General features: G+C 40.1%; 1 protein-coding gene across 3 annotated transcripts in view; it reads left to right on the top strand.

The window, feature by feature from the left end:
- The window catches only part of ARHGEF3 (Rho guanine nucleotide exchange factor 3), a 296,536-nt gene extending 275,636 nt beyond the window's left edge, over positions 1–20,900 (top strand). For all 3 annotated transcript variants that reach the window (XM_058561624.1, XM_058561633.1, XM_058561644.1), the window contains 6 exons: positions 1,515–1,611; positions 1,776–1,852; positions 6,994–7,251; positions 12,615–12,785; positions 16,657–16,843; positions 18,682–20,900. In XM_058561624.1, the coding sequence (XP_058417607.1) occupies positions 1,515–1,611; positions 1,776–1,852; positions 6,994–7,251; positions 12,615–12,785; positions 16,657–16,843; positions 18,682–19,034 (1,143 nt within the window). In that variant the 3' untranslated portion in view covers positions 19,035–20,900. The remainder of the gene's footprint in view (positions 1–1,514; positions 1,612–1,775; positions 1,853–6,993; positions 7,252–12,614; positions 12,786–16,656; positions 16,844–18,681) is intronic.
- Positions 20,901–21,202: the final 302 nt, after the last annotated feature.

Raw genomic sequence — 21,202 nt, 5'->3', positions numbered from 1 at the left:
AACCTTTCTATTCCAGTGACCCCCATGGAAGCTAAAATCCAGACACCTTCTTCTGCTATTCACATCTTCCTCAAAGAATCACAGAGTTGGAAAGATGCCTCCCTTCCTTAGTATCCTTAGTCCAAATTTCTGCTAATATGAAGTTCCATCTGTAGCATTCATGAGAGATGGCCATCCAAGCTTTGCTTGGACACAGCCAAGAAACTGAGTTTTAGGGAGGGCTGAAGGAGGAGGAAGATGGGGAGGACAAAGAAGGCATTTAACTCTGGGAGACATCTTGCTGGTGATATGTCCAGCTCCTCCTTCCTGCATCAAGATTTCCCAAACCGAGGCACTTGAAGATGTTTCACTGCCATCCTTTTGCTTATGGTGATCCCACCTTCCTGGAAACCGTTCCCTTTCCTTTCAATCATCCATATCCGCCCATTCTCCAGGAACCAGCTCAAATCTCAGTTCATTCTTCAACTATATTTACTGCCTCTTTCTCAGTGCCAAGCAGCTCATCTTTAAAATCTCCCTTGACTACTCCAGCTTTAATTCTCTGACCCTCTAGAGCAGTTATGTTTTGATAAATTTTTGCTGCCATGTGACGTCTCTCCTATTTTTAATCTTGAACTATTTTTTAAACATATATTTAATTTTCCATGTGTTTTTCTTTTTTTTCCTTTTTTTTTTTTTGAGGAAGATCAACCCTGAGCTAACATCCATGCCAATCTTCCTCTTTTTGCTGAGGAAGACTGGCCCTGGGCTAACATCCGTGCCCATCTTCCTCTGCTTTATATGGGACACCGCCACAGCATGGCCTGACAAGCAATGTATCAGTGCGCGCCCGGGATCTGATCCCTGGCTGCCAGCATCGAAGCGCACGCACTTAACTGCCACACCATGCACGGGGCTGGCCCCTCCATGTGTTTTTCTTATCTTCCCAATTAGCTTTATAAAACTCCTTTAGGGCAGGGGCTGTGCCATCTGAGTTTTTGTATTCTGTTACAGTACCATGGGTATAATTGTGTGTTCTTGTTTAATTATCTTTAATAAGAGGTGATAAGATTGGCAGAGATTTTGCTCTCTTTGCTTCAAAACAATAGTAGAGGATGCCAATCACTTGTTCTTTTCTTAGTTTAAATATGGAAACTGCTAGTAATTAATTTTATATAACGTGGGATTTTCAAGCTGCCAGATCTTCAATAAAGTTAATTTTTAAAACATTATACAAATCAAATCTGCTCTATGCTTAGAATTTGTGCCTTTTCTTAGATGTATGATATACTAGAATAAAAAAGCTTTTTAAAAACTCTGCTTTGGTTTATCAACAACCACAAAAGGCTCAAAGCAATGCTAGATTCTGTCTACTCCAGCCACACCCATCTGTTGTACTGCAGCATTATGGGAGAAGTTGCTGTGGAGAGCCAAATATTTTGTTATTGTGTAGGGCCTCTCAGAAGCATTTACATTAACAACTTACTTCCTCTGGTTTTAAATGTTTACTTCCATCTCTTGCCCTTCTTGTGCAGGCCTATCATGACCCCATGCTGAAACTCTCCATAATGACAGAACAAGAGTTGAATCAAATTTTTGGAACACTGGACTCTCTAATTCCTCTACATGAAGGTATAATTTTGTTCCCAGAATGAGTCGAGACTTGTAGCCTTGATTGAGTTATACTTATAACAAATCATGATTACGTAACAATGTGAGTAACCCAGAATCTACTTCCAGCCCTGGTCATATTTGAATGCCTAACAAAATAAGCGTTCTGTTTGTTTTTTCACCAGACCTCCTTAGTCAGCTCCGAGATGTTCGGAAGCCTGATGGCTCGACTGAACACGTCGGTCCCATCCTCGTGGGCTGGGTAAGAAAAATTCTCTGATCTTGATTGAAGATAAATTTCAATAAAGTAGATGGAGTTTCATTTTAGCTAGACTTTTTTATTGGCAAGCATTGGTTTCACATCACAAAAAATTAAAACAGCAAATTCTTAAAATTTATCATTATATTTAGGCTTTATCTCTTCAACGTATGGAAACAGTTTTTTTTCTTATTACAGATTTACTGCATTTAAAGATAACATGGCCTTTTTGCAATAAAATAAGTAAAGGCACACATGAAACTGTTACTAGTTTCACATCAAATAAAGTAAAACTAGTTAATATTCAATTCAGGCCAATTACTGTTATAATTATTATCATTTCTATTCCGGTAAAAATCCATGGACATGTTCCTGTCCATCACCAAAAAAAGCTTTATTGAGGCCACAAAAAACTCATGGTCAAATGTAGTTTCATAAACAAAGTAATAACTAAATATTAATATTCAGCATATATCTGATACTAAGTAACTTCATAGGACAGCTGGGTATTAGCTGACCTTCATCCCAAATAACCCATTCTTTTTCCTAATTAAACAAAGAATCAGCTGTGATCTTAGATTAGGAGTTCTAAACTTAACGGTCCTGGGCCTGAATTTGTGTTTTATTGGGTGCATAATGTTATTGTTCATTTATTTAATTTACTTTAGATGAGGCATGCTCTCTCTATTTTGCCATAGTCCCCACCACTCCCTATTATACATTTCTGGCTCCTTCTGTGAGTCCTGGAGCCGTCTACCCCAGCTCCAGGTGTTTTTCACTTGTTATCAAGCAGGTAATGAAAGCAGCTTACTTTGATGACTTCCTTCAGGCAGAATTAGGTCTCTCATCCCTCTGAGCCACACAGTGTTTCAGAAAAATAGGCAGAAAGTGCCACAACAACAAGTATTAGAGTCATTCCACCGTTGGGAGCGTGTTGTGAAGGTTTAAATTCTACTATCACCATGTGAGTTTTGTTTATCCAGTTACATTTGTATTTGTATTTTAACCTTCCTAAACCTTCCAGTTCCTAAGGTTTTTAGTTGATCTCTTAACTCATGCTTCTCAATTACTGCCTTGATCAAGAAACTTTGAGGGGGGGCCGGCCCGGTGGCGCAAGCGGTTAAGTGCACGCGCTCTGCTGTGGCGGCCCGGGGTTCGCCAGTTCGCATCCCGGGCGCGCACTGACGCACTGCTTGGCAAGCCATGCTGTGGTGGTGTCCCATATAAAGTGGAGGAAGATGGGCACGGATGTTAGCCCAGGGCCAGGCTTCCTCAGCAAAAAAGAGGAGGATTGATATCGGATGTTAGCTCAGGGCTGGTCTTCCTCACAAAAAAAAAAAAAGAAACTTTGAGGGTTTCATGACTTAGCTTTAGTTCAGGAGTCAATTTTAGCACAGAGGCTGAAACATCCCAAGGGTATCTGAAAGGCAAGTAATGTTCTTAGATGAATAATTTAGAAAATGTTCCTTAATATTTCAGGAGAGATCGTTCATCTTATATTTTTGACTTTCATTTTATTATGAGCCATGGTAGGTGTTTTAACTTCTTTAGCCCACAAAGAAATTTCTCTAAAGGGAGCCAACCAGCTGGAGACAGAGAGCGTGTAATGAGAAGAGAGAGTCTGCCTCAGTATTTCTTAAACTTCGCCAGTCTGTGGACTGCTTTGATGGGAGTGAGGCTGCAACTCCAGAATTGGCATGATGACTGCTCTGTTTTTGATGAGATGGCAATATAGAAGTACATGGTTTCCTTAGATATCATATACAAATTGTCAGTTCATGCCAGAAGCAAAAATGAATGCATTTCCCTCATTACTAATTTTTTTCTGAAATAAATATCACTTTTATTAGGAAATTGGTTTGATCTGGGGGTAGTTTTTGCAGTTCTTTTCTATGCATACCCAAAGGAAGTATGACCATGCCGGTCCACTGCTATCTGGAACCTTCAGGCTTCAAATGGGAACTTGCAGCTTGAAGAGCAGCCTAAAATTAAACAACTGGCCCATTGTTTCCAGACCTCATGAGAAATGGCGCTTATTTATCAGGCCCAAGGAGCTGTTAAATGTTTTCCCTCTTTTAACTGCAGATGTGTGCCTGCGAGTGGGAACTGTAAACCAAGGGGTACATCTGTTTGAGTTCTGGTGTTTTTAACAGAACAAAATAAACATCTTAGTGGACTTTGAATGAGAAAAGTCAGAGCCCATTCGACCCATGAAAAATTGACTTATTTCCCCCCAAAGGAAAAAAGTGAAAAAAAAACCCTTTTAAACAAGTGAGCCTCCCAAGTAGGATAGCCCTGGCCAGTCCTTTTGACCGTAGAATGAATCAATTACTTTACTTTGAAGACCTTAAACAGAGTGGTGAGTTTTTTCCGGGAACAACCCTGGTTACTGAGGATCCATGTCCCTGACAGGTTGGCCTGCTCTCAGAAGTCTCCCCTGTCATAAAGAAACAACTTCCTAAGTGACTTATCTTCATGCTAACGTTTTCCCAGTAATAAAATAATTTATAAGCTCTCCAAGGCAGCAAGTTCTCCTGTTAATTTGGGTTCTAATTAAATTTTAATTCTAAAGAGAGAGGCAGGGTACATGGAAGCAAAAAAATAGATTTGTTCTGTCGCTTTTTACAATGTTAGGGAGATAGAAAGAATTTCTTTTGAAAAGTGAGTTTCTCTTATAAAGTCTTGATAGTCTGTCTAAAAGATGGCGAGTAGTTCAGAGCTTTGGAGGGAGGGGTGGGGGAAGAACATGTTTGAGACTGGTTTTGTCTCCAGCTGAGCAAGTAGTTTTGCTTCTCTAAACCACAATTTCTTCAGTAAAAATATTCTAAGCATAGATAATAATAATAGCCAGTACTTACTGGTTCTTAACCAGGAGCCAAGTTCCATGCTACACTTTGTATCTGCCTTATCTCGTTAAATGATAGGAGGACATTAGTGTATGCATTTTGTAAGTGGAGAAACTGACACTCAGAAGGGTCACCTGACTGCTAACTGTCCCAGTTAGGCTTTGAACATTGTTCTCCCTCGTTCCAGAGTCTGTCCTCTTAACCACTGTGTCATCACCTCTCACATTTTATATAAGTGTGTGTGTATGATTTGGGAACCAAGATGTGTATACATTTTTCATTCTCTATCTAGTTATAGATCACTTGTGGCCTTTTCTAGCCAGTGGGCCGAACCAGATAGCCTTTCATGTCATGCCCAGGAAATGAACACACTGTCTAGTGTGAACGCAGGCCCAGAGCCGGATTTGGTTGCCATGGCAGTGGGAGGTGGCAGGATCAGAGAGAGTAATGGCCCGTTGGACAGCCAGCAGCAGTGTGGTTGGGGTTCCTTGCTAGTTTACATCCGATGGTTACTGCTGATTTGTTTCTCCGTAATGAAAACATTGGGCATTTCCAGATCTTTTTAAAAGGCGAGGAAGTGGAAAGGAAATTAAGAGAGCCTGTGGCTCTGTTTAATTAACTCTGAAAATCTAAATTACAAGCCTCAATACCACATGGGGGTGGGGGGAGTATGTGTGAGTGTGTGTGTGTGTATGTAAGTACCAATTATCATTACCTTCAAATACAAGGTTGAGGAAAGAATTTCTGCAGCTTTTTTTTAAACACAGAGGGGTTTTTTAAATAAGATGTGAGGAAAGTAGACATTTCCAAGAAATGTTAAACTCAACAATGAACTTTTTAAACGTTACTTTCTTGGTATCTTTTTTTGGTTTCAGTCACTGAGAAAATAATTTAAATAAGAGGTCTGAAAGAAGCAGCAGAATATTTACACTTGACCCGTTGTTCAGATACTGCCACAATTTATTTTTAAGCTGTGTTCCCAAACTATCAAATATTACTTAATCTGGTAATCCAGTAAATCCATTTATTCATTCGGCATACGGACTTTGAATGTCTGCTGTGTAGAAGGCCCAGTGGATGCGGAAATGAAAGGCCATCTTGCCACTGTCTTGTGATGAATCCCTCCACAGAGCAGGTGTTGTGGTGAATGTGGCCTCCTAGTCCAAGAAAGAGAAGCAAACACAGGAGGCCCTGGGCTGCATTTTATTGCCTCCAGGGACTTTCTGGAAGCTGACAGCCCACGTATTAGGATGCATGGTCTTGGATGCCACTAGGAGGGAGGAGTGGAAAAAGGAAATGAGTAGCCCTTTCACTGAGTCTCTGATTCCGTGTTTGCACAATGTGATTGACGGGACATGTCAGGGAAATTAGTATTTCGCTGGAAGGAAGGTAGTGGAGTTGAAGTGTTCCAAAATCTTTAAGCTTACATTGTTCTTTGCGTGGTATTGTGATGTTAACCATTAGGTATAGCCAAGACTCATTCCTGGCCTGTCAGAACTAATTTAAAGGATTTTTCTGAATGCTTCCTGCATCTAATTTTTCACTAGTTTTACTTTTGCTTTAACTTCTTGGGGTTCTTTATAATTGGTCCACCTTGGAATCAGGTAACTTAAAACTAATGTGGAGGTGCACTGAGCCACGCAAAGGGCTGGGCTCTGGAATCTGACTCCTTGCTTTCTTTTTGTGCCACTAAGTCTTCTCGATGAGTTTCTTATGAATAACTTAAAAGACATGCTTTTTTAAAAAAAATATTTTATTGAGGTCACATTGGTTTATAACTGTGTAAATTTCAGGTGTACATCATTATGTTTCAGCTTCTGTATAGACTGCATCGTGGTCACTACCAAAAATCTAGTTTCCATCCATCACCATACATCTATGCCCCTTTACCCCTTTGGTCCTCCCCCCAGGAAATGCTATTTCTTAAAAAATAAGATGCTTTCTCCTCACTAGATACTTTTGGAAGTTTAGGAAAATTCTGAACTGTGTGCATATGCAGTAATTCCAGTTCTTTTGTTTCTAGCTTAGGTGGGCAGGAAAGGCAAACAAATTATGATAGGGTCTTAACAATCAAGAAAGTAAACGTGCAACTAAGAAAATTACTTCATGCAAGAAGCCAGAGCCTAAAACAAGTATCCATTGCCTGCCAATGTGAAGATTCCACTGGTCCATGCAGATGAAGGAATGTTGGCCAGGCCTGGAGACCAGTTAAGGGTTTGTTCAGTCCCAACAAGTGATGATAGTTTGTGGCTTCAGTTATTATAACACTCAAACCCTCTTTTGATGTTCCTTTCTTAGCTGCCTTGTCTCAGCTCCTACGACAGCTACTGCAGCAATCAAGTAGCTGCCAAAGCTCTGCTGGACCACAAAAAACAAGACCACCGAGTCCAAGATTTCCTCCAGCGATGCTTAGAATCCCCCTTTAGCCGCAAACTAGATCTCTGGAATTTCCTTGATATTCCAAGAAGCCGTCTGGTGAAATACCCTCTGCTTCTTCGAGAAATCTTGAGGCACACACCAAATGATAATCCAGATCAGCAGCACCTGGAGGAAGCTGTAAGTTTGTCTCTTTCTTTCTCTCTTCCCTTGTTATTTTCCCCATAACGGCTAGAGGATTGGGTAAATGGGTGAATGAAGGGTCCCTGGGTACCTGGGACTCAAGAATCTTGGTTCCAGGCTTGGCTCTGCCGTCAACCATGTTTAGATTTTGCAGGTTGCTTCTCCTCTCTCTGCCTCAGTTTCCTAACCTGTAAAATGCAATGTTTACATGAAATGCACTCTGAAAATTTCTTGATTCTGTATAGGTGACTCTGTAATCCATTTGTTACAATTGCTGTGAGGATTAAGATCTCTGTGGAGATTTTAAGTTGAATATCTTTGTTTAGTTAGCAAATAGGAGTTGCCTTTTACCTTAGCCTCAAGGCCCATTTGTGAAGTCAACACCCATTCAAGATCCAGCTCTCCTTGGCCCCGGATTGCAGTGGGAGGCCTAGTCAAGCCTCCTGCTCACCAGCAAATGTTTATTAAGTATGGAGAAATATGAATTCTTCCCTAGCAGCAATAGAAGACCAGGAAAAATGGGGTCTATATCATGAGACTATTGCAAACTGGTAGCATTCTGCTCAGAGAGCTCTGTCCTGGTTGGGATTCTCTTTGGGGCAGGACAGAGGAGAGGACAGGCCAGGAGGAGCGAATGGCCTGAGCAAAAGTGTGAAGAAATGTCGGGACAGGTCATGCCTGGGGAATACCGTGGATCACTGTACCTGGGATTGAGGATTCTCTGAGGAAGCAGGAAGAGGATGGGGGTTCATATCTGGTTATAGAGGGTTTTAAATATCAATTTGAGACACTTGTCCTTTGTTATCTTTTCATTTGTTTTTTGTTTTCTAAGTGGCTGGAATTCAGCTTTCAAGTCCTAGCTCCATTGATGACAAAATGTAACCTTGGACATGTTACTCTCCTTGTCTGTAGGACAAGGGGCAGAGGAGGAAGAGACTAGGGACAGGGAGGCAAGTTGGGAGGATGCTCTAGTGGTCCAGGTGTGCAGTCATGGAAACCTGCTCAGGGAGGTAGCAGTGGGGATGGAAGCTAAGAGAACAATTCAAAGGGCTCATTCCCTGACTGGATCTGGGACAACAGAAAGAGGATATGCATAGGGGATTTGAAAATCAGAAGCCTTGAACCTGCTGAGCAAACTGCCTGCTCCTCCCAGAGAGGGGTTTAATAATAACAAGTAGGAATAACAACAATAATAATAGTCATACCTGCTGACATTTCTTAAATATGTAGTAAATCACCTTTATGTAATTGCCTTATAGGTTATATATGTCATTTAATCCTCATAATAATGTATGAGATAGCTGTTCTTGTTAGGACCATTTTCCAAATGAGGCCTGGAGGGCTTAAATAACTTGTCCAAGTCCAGAGCCAGCAAGTGATGGAGTTGATGTCTGAACCCTGTCGGTGTAGACTGCAAATCTTGTGCCTTTTCCACTTCTTTATGATCCTACATCGTGGAGCTGAAAGCCTGGCCACTTCATTGAGCCCCTGTTGCCTTTGGAATTGTGGAAAGCTGTCTGGCCACCAAACTTTGTGGAGAGACCTCACTGGCGCAGAGCTGGGCCAGGTGCCTCTGTGTAGAGATAGAGAAGAATAAGGAAAGACTTTCTCCTGATTCATGAGGTGTTTGATGTGTCTGGCAGGCCCAACACACACAGACCAGGCCCCCAATCCAGCATGGATGGTGGATATAGGCACCAGGGATGAGGCCCATCTCACTTCATCACGTCTGTTTTTATTACTGGGAAGAGTGCAATAGAGTTGCCTCCTCTCCGTATTTCATCCCAGCCAGTGTGTGGTCTCTAGGAATGAAAACAACAAGGAGCTCGAGCTAGTCTAAATAATTACTTTGTTGAAGCACGCGAGCCTGCTCTGAGTTTTACTGTAAAGATTTCTTCTTTTTAATATCTAGCATGAAAGAGTAATGCTCTATTTAAAAAAACACCCAATGAGCTAAAGTTTGAATTTAAGAACAGATAGATAAGAGTATGATTGTTTGCCATATGAAAGGGTGCACCAGTTTCCCTAGTGCATAAAATGTGATGCCATTTTCAAAAGCTGCATCTGCACCCAGTCAGGCAGACTTGTGCATGAAGCATGGTCTACCTGCACTTGAAAATGTCTGCAAAGCAAGTCTTCTAAATGCCCATTTACATAATATAGGAATAGCAATTTTTTTTCCTTCCTTTCAAAGTCCTTGTGGTATTACCCCAGATGAGGAGAAGTATTTAGCCCTGTACTCTTGGGTGCGCTGTGAATGTTTGATAAACATAAAACTCATGCTACCAGTGTAGCTTGACTTATATGTTCCCTGAATAAATTTTCCCCCAAGAAAAGGGAAATATCGGAGAACTCTAAGTAAATTGCTTTTATACCAACCATTCAGTTCTATGATTAGATCTAAAGAACAGTCTTGCTTTAAATGTGGTGCATAAACCACCACATCTTTATTAAAATTTCTTAATAGTGTTTTGGAGGGTTGATAGAAATTTTCCCCAAGAGAACTTCTTAAAATAGGACTTAGCATATTCAGATATTCCAGCAATCTGGTTGTTTAACATTTTAAATTCTAAAGATTGTTTCAGCCAGAAAATGATCCTACAGACCATTTCTTCCCTCCGCCCACCAATGTTCCCCAACTTCTTAAAAAAAAATCACTGGGATCAGTGAGAAGAACAGTCCTGCTTTTGATGCAACAGCAGTGAAGGCTGCTATTCTTGGTTCATGTCAGGAGCCTACGAGTAGATGATATTACCACACAAGGGACTAGACAGACAGGGCTTTCAGATTTCACTTTGAGGATGACGATTCCAGCATGTGTGCCCTTAATCCCTGTTCTGTTACCAGGTTCTCTCTCATCATCTCCCGTTGCCAGTCCCTTCGCTTCAGTTTGAACCCTGTTGAGAGATGCAACAATGAATTTAATTTAAATGAACAACTGCCATGACTGTTTGCTATTGGCAGTCTGCTATATGTAACTTTATTCCTCGTGTAATTCTGCAAAATAAATTCCTCTCAAGAACCAATGCAGAGAGATTAGATGCTCATAGTTACAGGTGGATATAAATATAAAATAGTGTTTTTAATAAATGAAAGAAGACCCAGAGTTACTATTATAAATGTATACACAGAATATGGAGTAACGCTGTTTCCATTGTTTTCTCTCTTTATATTGTTTCCAACACCAGAGGAAGAAGCAGCATTTGAAATTAGTCATAGCTGCCCAAGGAAGCACTATAGCATTTGAGTTCATTAATCTTCATGTGATATGCCAGCTGTTCAGTTCCTGAGTTAAAATAGGAAATGAACACATCATTATGTCTGTAGTACATCTTCTTTCTGGTTTCCTAGATAATTGCAGGAAACTCAGAAAATTGATTCAAGTGCTGGTTAATTCCAGCTGCCCAGGTATACCTAATAATAGTTAACTGATAAGATGAGCCACAGCAATTAACACTAAGAATTTTAAAAGCAAGGAAAAAGTATAATTCCACTACATATTAAAAACGTAGTAAGGTTAAAGGATAAGGTAGACATGAAACAATTGCTCAGATACCTCCCATGCACTCACATGTTGAGGGCAGGGACCCTTCTCATTTCTTGGAATGCTACCACCTAGTATAACACTGAACAGATGCTCAACAACCGTTAGTTGAATTAATTTGAAAGATAAGTCCTAGTTTTAGTATATTTTCAGAAATTTCTCTTTGGTTTGTTTTTGAGAGTAACAGTAAGTAATCAGTCATCTTTGTAAACCAAGAGGAGGAAAAAAGAAACAGAGAAAGTTTGTATACCAAAATGTTCTATTTATTGCCTGTTTTGTGTTAATAAAACTCAGATTAATTTCACGGGACTTATATTTAATGTTAGGTTGATATCAAAGGCCAAAAAGATTCTATTTTGACACAAAGAACCTGTATTTCTTAAAATAATGTAATTTTTAAAATTATCAAAGTAATGCTACCACCAAAATTTGAGAAATAGAGAAAAGAATAAATGGTCTTTGAAACTCTTAATAGCTACAAAAGTATACAGATTATGACTCTGTCCAAAGGATACAGTTACCACACTTCAGCTCAGAGCTGTGAGATCTTCTGTCAAACTTGCATGGAGGCACCAAAGCTATAGCTGAGTAGAAATTTTCATCCTGTTGCTTTAGGCAGAAGATATCATTTCACTGGCATGTGAAAAATAATCACTTAATCTTAGAATTCACCACCACGTTAGCACATTACAAGATCTGATAGCTTGTCGCTGAGTGAAGGCCTTGCTTTCCAGAGATTGGTTTGTTTACCCGTTAAGTAAATGTGACCAGAAAGAGGCCTTACCAACATTTCTCATCTGGTAACTTCTTTTCCATTAATACCACCACAAGAAAGATGAGATTGTTGGTCTTTTCATTATTAGGGGCAGAGACCCTGCTGAGAAGTCGTTACTTTGCCTTTGATTGGTGTCATTGAGTTTTTACTCAAATTTCTCGTTCCTTTGTTTTCTAGTATTTTCTAACTTTTAGACGTACTATCCAAGTGATAGAACAACAACATATCAGAATAAATGCCCACTGATCATGTCTCAGTGCTATACTCTTGTTGTTTTGTTTAGCTTCATTTTGTAGTAACAACATTGCATCCACTATTGCTTTGAAATCCCTCTACCCCTAACTTATTCACATGAGTTATAGGCATGAACGTGAGTATACATACACAAACTGTCCCCATTACTCCTGGTATCTTTTCTTTCCATTCCTAGTTCTCTGTCCTTTATAAACCATTTATGTTTTGTCACTAAGAAGATATCCAAACCATTTATTCACACCCAATTTGCAAATATTGTTTGTAGGTTAGATCAAGCGCACGGAGACAGAACTGGAAACTGGGTTTCAAATCCCCAAAGACGATTCCTTTTCTGGACTACTACATTCTGCTTTGTTTTCTCTCCTTGGCCAAATTTTTTATATGCATACATTTTCAACATTGTGATCATGTTTTAAGAAATGTGCAACATGGAGTTCAGTAGTTATGAGTCTTGCACATTGAAAGCTGCACCTTATATCTGTTCCTCTCAGATAAAATTATGCATCAACATTTGTTTTATATATAATACAAATATGTGTATATGTGTGCAAATAAATATATGTGTATATGTTTATTTATATGTGTATTTGTATAAATGGATAAGTAGGTAGATACAGTACATTAAAAGCATTTATTTATTTATCCCTTTTCCCAAAGCAACAACTTAGATAATAGAATCTCAAAATTAGATCCAAGTGTATCTTAGTGACCTTCTAAGCTGAGCCCCTGGGACTTAGTGTAGATGGTTTGCTTACTTTCCCCGTTCTTTCTTCTTTGTTTCTATAGATAAACATCATTCAGGGAATTGTGGCAGAAATCAACACCAAGACTGGCGAGTCTGAATGCCGCTATTATAAAGAGCGACTTCTTTACTTGGAAGAAGGCCAGAAAGACTCCCTGATCGACAGCTCAAGAGTGCTCTGTTGTCATGGCGAACTGAAGAACAACCGGGGCGTGGTGAGTGGTTACTCTTCTTCAGTGCTCGTTCTGGGCCTCCCCGAGTGCCTACTCCATTTAATGCTGAGCCTCCTGTTACTGTGCCTTCCCTATCCAAGGTCAGGTTCTTTAGATAAAAATTGCTTTTCCAGTGTCTTTTATATCGTAGGATCTTACATATATGTGGAAATACGTAGTTATATATATTTTTTATATATTTATATATTTATAATTATAATTTGTATATAAAAACTATATATTATAAATAGTTTATAATTTATATATAATATATATACTTTTAATGTATTTTGTATATTTTTTTAAATTTCATGACCAGTATGTATTCAGAAAGAATTTTAGAAACCAACATAGAGTTGTCAACTTTTTATTTTGTTTGATCATGACCTTCAAAAACAAATACAGAACAGTTAACATCGCCTCCCTCTTTGATATCAGAAAATAATGGATGATTTTAATAGGACAATAAAAATGTATAACCTGAAAAACACAGATGGCTCTTAAATTGAATGCATTTAGCTTTATGAGAAACTCTTTTCTTATGGATTGGCACCCATGTACAGACTGACATTTTAAGAATAAATTTTTTGTGTTTTTTTCATGACAACCTACCCTCTATTGGCTGTATGTCTAGCTCTGACCTATAGATACCCCATTTCCTGGCTTTAATCCTGAGTAGATATTGAGATTGTTCCTCCTCTCCTATCAGAGCAACTTGGACAAATCTCCCCTGGAGCGCTTACTGCAGTGAGTTGTCGTTCTCCATCTGTCTGTCAGTATCTTCTCTTATACCAAGCTCTTTTAGGGAGGAGACTATGCCTTCTCAATCCCCAGCATCTAATATGGGGACCTGGCACATACTAGGCACTCAGTAATGTGAGGTGAATGAGTGAGTGAATAAATGAATGAATGCATACTTGTATAAAGGAAGGATGGGTTGGAATTATATGAGTTCAAAATTCATTCAAGTTACAAAGCTATTTTTACGTGTAGCCAGTAAAATTAATCTTAATATACATATTATATAATTTTATATATTATATATAATACATATATAGATATATTTAAAATTAATTATATGTATATAATTAAAATTAAAAATATATATTTAAATGTGTTGATAAAATATATATATTAAAAGTGTTGAGAAAGCCATTCAGAAAGAGTCTCCACTTTGATTGTATTTCATCTTCAATATCTAGTCAACCCTTAGAATGAAAGCCAAAACTAGGTTGAAGAGTTCTTAATAAAGCTTTGTTGATTCAAGGAACACCCTTTTGACCTGGACTGTGAAGCGACATTTATGAGCAGGCTTGGAAATGTTACTTGAAATCATTGAGTACATGTCCCAGTGCTCATTATCAGTGCTGCTGTGAATCCAACCAGCTGATGGTGCCGCAAGAGGTAACGAGACCTGTTGCAGGCCACTGCTTGAAGAAGTGTTTCTGTTTGACTAGGGAGTTATGGTTGCTAGAAAGCTGCCTTCTGCTTCTTGCTGATTTTCGGAAAGCACTGGTGGACTTCTAATGTCTGATGCTCTGGCTCCTTGAACATTCTTCCTCGGAAGCCCTGTGGGAGATAGTCGAGAAGATGCATCGCTCTGTGGGATGAGGGCCTGTTCTCTTTCTGTCCATCAGTCGAGGACTGAGACTCTCTGGTCGGCTGTGCCTAGGGCATTAAAGATGAACTCTAGTTCATGTTGTAGGCACATAGATTTTTTTTTTGTGAGGAAGATCAGCCCTGAGCTAACATCCATGCTAATCCTCCTCTTTTTGCTGAGGCAGACCGGCTCTGAGCTAACATCCATTGCCAATCCTCCTCCTTTTTTTTTACCCCCGCAAAGCCCCAGTAGATAGTTGTATGTCATAGTTGCACATCCTTCTAGTTGCTGTATGTGGGATGCCGCCTCAGCATGGCTGGAGAAGCGGTGCGTCGGTGCGCACCTGGGATCCGAACTCGGGCCGCCAGCAGCGGAGCGCACGCGCTTAACCGCTAAGCCATGGGGCCGGCCCCCGGCACATAGATTTTTGAGAGCAAAGATAGTAGTTGGGGTAGGAAATTTGTTTTAGTTATTTTTTTTTCCCAGTAGAATTGTAGAAGTCATTATGAACAAAGTCCTTTGTCAGGAAAAAAGCTCAATAGTTTTTGTTTGGTTTTTTTTTGTGAGGAAGATCAGCCCTGAGCTAACATCCATGCCAATCCTTCTCTTTTTGCTGAGGAAGACTGGCCCTGGGCTAGCATCCATGCCCATCTTCCTCTACTTTTTCATATGCGACGCCGCCACAGCATGGCCTGACAAGTGGTTCATAGGTGGGCGCCCGGGATCTGAACCCAGGCTGCCAGCAGCAGAGCGTGTGCACTTAACCACTACGCCACAGGGCCGGCGCCGAGCTCAATAGTTTGAGGGCAAAAAGGAGCTGAGGCTAAAATGAGGAATTCTCAGTGAACATTCATAAATAAGGGATATTTTTTAAAGGTTACCCAGAGAATCTGAGTTCAAACTGCCTACTTTAGCTAGAAGATTGAAGGTTGAAGTAGAAATAGTATAAAAATCTCGATTATTTTTAGTATGTAAAACAATTACTAACCCCTTCCCTCCTCTAACCCCAAAAGAAAAGTCTTAACACATTCTTTCCACCATCTCCCTGCCCCCCCGCCAAAAAAAAACCCTTGCCTTGGTTATTTTGTGCTTTACTCTGTTTTTTAATCTTCAAACCTCTACCATCTCCACCATCAGTACAGAATCATCATCATCACCAGCCAACATTCGGTTGAGCTTTAGTTTCTGCATTTTTGGGCAGGGTGGGCGTGAGTGACCCACAAGTCTCTTTTCTCCCAAATATAAAATTATCTGATAATGTTGAATGTGCTTCCTCTGCCCCAAATCAAGATTCTAAAGTGAATTTGCCACCCCTACTCTTCTGGTCTCCTCTTTGAGACCCCTGGGTTGATATTCCCAAAAATTTCCACTGGAAAACTAGAACCCAGCTGCAAAGTTGTGGATCTTTTCACTTTAATTCCTAAGCATTTCCAAACTTTGAGAAGAGTCTAGCACTTGGAATTGAATGGAGCCAATTTACCCCAGCTCCACCCAGCAAAATTGCTTTCATGATGTGGTTTGAGACAAGCCTTTATTTCTGAGATTTTCTTTTTGCCCACAACACACACATCAGTCATCAGCCTTTTAAGCACAACCTCTGCAGAGAACCGAGGTTCTGATGAACTTAACTTAGACGGACAACTTCTTTGATCATCTTTCTTTGTGGCTACAACAGTGTGCTCTGATTTCCTCAGGAATGGGCAGTGTTCTGAGTTGGAGTGCCTAGATGAAGATGATAATCAGCTCTGTGGTTGAAGGAACAATGTTTTATGGGTTTAGGAAGCAAAGATTAATATTAGGCTCTTGTATACCAGTCTCATTCTTTATAGACTATCGTTCATTTTGATCTCTTAGAATTATATTGGGTACAATAAACCAAAGCCAGAGAGGTACTAACTTTTCTTCCTTCATTAGCCCTTTCGTTCTTTGAGGTTTCTCATTTTTTTCTTATGGGAGCTAGAGGCTGTGTGTCTGCACAGATTGTAAATTGCAATGTGAATAGTGCCCCTGGAGCTGGCAACCCTGGCTGCAGGTGTCTGTAGGCGGAAAGGCCTTCTCCAGTGGCGCCCAAGGGAGGCACTCTTAGAGGAAAGGCAATGGATGCATCTGGAAATGCCTCTGACCCAAACTTCTGTTCTGGAGGTGAATTTGAACCTAGAAGTTCATAATCCAGTGTGAACCTGGTACATGGGGACCTCTTATCCACAGAAGTCCACTAATCAACTACTCATTAGATTGTTGCTTAGGGAAATCCTGTGGATTCTTTTCTTCCAGAAACTGCATGTTTTCCTGTTCCAAGAAGTGCTTGTGATCACTCGAGCCGTCACCCACAACGAGCAGCTCTGCTACCAGTTGTACCGGCAGCCGATCCCTGTGAAGGACCTCCTGCTAGAAGACCTGCAGGATGGAGAAGTGAGGCTGGGCGGCTCCCTGCGCGGGGCCTTCAGCAACAATGAGAGAAGTACGGATCACAGTCCATTTTGACCTGTTGAATGTCTGTGGTCGTGGTGGTTCGGAGGGAGTGGCTGGCTGGTGAAGGGAGGAGAGCCATGGCCTTGGAGTCCAACTATGTTCCAATGCTGTCTCATCACTTACTGATTGTGTAACCTTGTGCAACCTCCATGAGCCCCAGTTGCCCATCTGCACAGTGGGGGTGCATGTGTACCTATTTCATAAGGTTGTTATAAGGATTAAATAAGATACTGCAAGTGAACCTGTCTACACATAACTGGTGTTCCTTAGGCTTTCTTTTTCTTTCTCTTTCCATTGGATAAAAGCATGGTTAATACCAGATAATCCCTCTGGGGATACCAGTTACATATCGGTGCCTTTTGTAGTTGAGCTGGCAGACTTGTCTCTAAAGAAACATGAGAATTCATCTATAATTACTCAAATGGGCTTCTCTAAATTGAGACTTAACAAACAAAGGAATTAACCAAGAGAAGCTAAGATAGCAATGTCTATCGAGTATCTTCTATGTGTCAAGCACTTTTCTAGGCACTAGTATATACTGGTGAACCAAACAGTTAAATTCCTTGGCCCTGTAGAGCTTACATTGTGATGGAGGAGATAGATGAGAAACAAATAAATATTCTGTGTGCTGTTAAGAAAATTAAACCCAGTAAGGGGATAGAGAGAGATAGCAGTAGGAGGTCTGTTTCAGATGAAATGGTAGGGAAGTCTTTGAGAAAGTAACATTTCAGCCTCTTGAGTTAACTTTGGCATCACATTGTCAAAGTAATTAATATGTGCTGCCTCTTACGTACTCACCAGTCCCTCTACCCTAGTAGTAGTAGTAGTAGTAGTAGCAGTAGTAGTAGTAACTTATATTTCTGGAGTACTGACTATGTGCCAGGCATTGTATGAGGACTTACATGTATTACCACATTTATCCCTCATAATAACCTTATAAAGTAGCTTCTCTTTGTTTCTCCCATTTTACGAATAAAGAAACTGAGACATAAAGGAGTTAAAGCACTTGGCCAAGAGCAAAGGGTGGAGCCTGAATTTATGTGAAGTGGTGGCTCCCGGTCTGTTGGCTACAGGGATAATGCAAGGGGACTGAATGCAGATGCTTCTGTGAACCAAGCATGGCATGTGGCACATGGAACCCATTAAATGCCAAGTAATGTTGTTGTTATTAAACTAAATAAAATGTCTTCCCTATTGTTTGCTACCATTTTTTAAATGCATGTAGCTGCTGTTGAGGTAATTAAAATGTTATTTCATTTTAAAATGAAACCAAATTTATAATAGTTCTGTGTCTTTACATATCTTCTCAATCATTGGATGCTAAATGAAAAGCTACTATCGCGGGGAGGGTCGTAGGCAGGGTCGTGGGCATGTTTTGATGTTACAAAGAGCCTCTTAAACTTGAAAAAGCTCTAACTTGGGGCGGTTGAAATTACGATTATCATGCCCACCTTAGACTTATTGAATCCAAATCTCTAAGGGTAGGGCCTGGGGATCTATATTTTTAACAAGCTCCCCAGGGGATTTTAATATGCAGCCAGTACTTTGGGGTCCCCTGAAACATAAGACTTAGTTATTCCCAGCTGATATCCATTTGCTAGCTTCTGAGGGTAACTAAGGGCAGAGAGCTAGATCTGTGTTAATTCCAGTTGACTGATGATGGCTGCAGGGCAGAGCTGAGCTGTGTCATGGATTAGTGGACACATTTTGTAATCAATTAGTGATGTCTGCCATGGGTACTGGGGGTTAGTGTCACTACATGTGTTATCTTTGGCCTGGGGAAATATCTGTCCATTGACCTTTTTCTCATGTGTTTTTCGTTTCTAGTTAAAAACTTCTTCAGAGTAAGTTTCAAAAATGGATCCCAAAGTCAGACTCACTCACTACAAGCCAACGATACCTTCAACAAACAGCAATGGCTCAACTGTATTCGTCAAGCCAAAGAAACAGTCCTGTGTGCTACTGGACAGGCTGGGGTGCTCGACTCCGAGGGACCTTTCTTAAATCCCACCATTGGGAACAGGGAGCCACAGGGAGAAGCAAAACTTGAGCAGATGGACCAATCAGACAGTGAGTCAGACTGTAGTATGGACATAAGTGAGGTCAGCCTCGACTGTGAGCGCATGGAACAGACAGACTCTTCCTGTGGGAACAGCAGGCACATTGAAAGCAATGTCTGACAGAAGTATGTACTTTCTGGAGTTAGCCCTGTGTCCTACCTGTACAGTATTTGCATTCCACACGTGGAACGGTTTGGAGAAGCACTTTTTAATACTTTTGTGACCATGTTGACCCAGTCTCTTGTATCTGTACCTTTGTCCCTAGTACTGTAACTGCCAGTCTGTCTGTGTAAGCTGGAATCTGTAGCAACTGTTATCCTGTATTGTATTTCACAAGTGTCGGGATGGATGGAGAGGTACTTGAACAAGTTACTTTCAATTGTCCTGCTGGATTTTGAAAAATAGAAAAAGAATCTCTAAACTACTGTTACATGTAGATCGCTTAAAGAGTCCCTCCGTGTTTCTGAAGTGCTTTTCTAGCTCTTTGACGTGGTAGCTGAAGGCGTGGAATTTAGGGGGCCTTGCAAACAGGGCCTGGGGAAGTCACTCATGTACCTTCATGGGATTTGAAGGAAAACCAGGAAAGAACAATCGTTGCGGTAAACTTGGTTCAATGTTATCCAGCCAGAAAGCATGAAAACATCCCTGGGGATTCTAGAGGTTTAATTTTGCAAAGGAATAAGTACTATCTTGACTTTGCAATGTCATCCAGTGCAAATTTGATGCAATAATCTATTAGGACATGAAATAGAGTCTGACTTTAAAAGGACCAGCACAAAAGCAGCTATCAGCTCTGAATCTTGAACTGAAATGTGCATTGCACCAGAGGGTCTCTGTCACGGTTGCTGGCTTGCCTTAGAGAGCCATTTCTAGCCTAAAACATCAGAACAGAACTCAGAGGGCCTGGAAAACCTGGCAGGATAACCAGAAGGCTGTCTTCATTTGATTTCATTTGCCAAGCCTTGCTCATATTTTAGAGCAAGAATGAAGAGATGAGAAAGAAAGACTACGACCAAGTCAGTGACTCTGTTTACAGAAACAGATGAGAAGAAGAATTTGGAAGAAGTGCTTCATCGTAACCTTATGTGGGAAACATTACAAGAAAAAGCAAGATCCAGTGCCCTTCTGGGAAAGGCCAGCGCTTGGGTTTTCGGCTCTGCTTTTGGGTCATCAGTTTGCCGTCTCTGGCTCTGTGATATGATCAGAATCATAATTACATTCTCCAGAGGCCAATTTAATTAACTCTGTGATTAATTAATCAGTTAGCCAAACTAGTAACCTCTTTGTCCAGCCTTGATTTACAGTGCAGGGTGGGTCGCAGACCTTAAAAAATGTTAACTGAATACACAGAAAAGCTCCCTGCGAGTATAAATATTAAGGATGACCTGTGCAAAATTATACCCACACCAGCAGTAGTAGTAATGATTCTAAATTATTGCCAAAAAAATTTTTTTTTAAATCTTCTGTGTCTTTCGAGTTTACAGAAAGGAAAGCAGTAAATACTGTATTGGCATTTTATTATATGCATCTATCATGTACATTCAAAGAAGCTGTGTAACAAGATTTATCAATATAAAACCAAGTTATATTGCTTATTTTTCAAAAACAAAAAAATATTGTGGTCAGTTTTACCCTGTAAAACATATTTCTGTATTTATAGATTTTAAACATGGTGAATTTTTTTTCTATTACAAATTTATTTAAAACTGCTTTGTTTCTCAAGTTGTTGTTGATTTAGGGAGTGAATGGACCTGCTGCAGATAGAAGCAGAGAAAAGCTGATAAAAGTTGTTTGATAGTGGGGAAAAGAATGAATCATTCTTTGCAGGAGCCATTGGTCACTTTGGCCAGTGTGTTGAGAAAAGAGGTCTGACAGGTGCTGGCCTATGGAAAGAAAGTCAATGAATGTTTTGATGAAATGAATGTTTTTGTATAATGGCCTTAAACTTTTCTGGAAGCATTTCAAATAAATTACATTAAAATATCATCCTCCTTGTGAACAGTACTTGCCCTACAAACATCAAATTTCAGCTATCTTTTGGAAGGTTCTGTCTGAAATTTTTGCTTGTTGTACCCAAATACAAACTTTAAAAAAGGGTACAGGTTGAAATGAATGTTTTGATTTGATCTATCAAAGCTTTGCCAGCACTCATATTTCTAAGATCTGTTTTTTCAAGCGCTCTCTACTCATTCAGTTATTCATTTTCAACAACTAAATCTTGAATGCATACTATGTGTCAAGTGATAAATCTTAGTTGTTACAGAAAAGAAGTGTTGAATCTCATTGCT

This window comes from Diceros bicornis, chromosome 2, assembly GCF_020826845.1.
Source record: "Diceros bicornis minor isolate mBicDic1 chromosome 2, mDicBic1.mat.cur, whole genome shotgun sequence".
Lineage (NCBI taxonomy): Eukaryota > Metazoa > Chordata > Mammalia > Perissodactyla > Rhinocerotidae > Diceros > Diceros bicornis.
The sequence above is the reverse complement of the archived record's forward strand: the minus strand, read 5'-3'. Positions and strand labels throughout refer to the sequence as shown.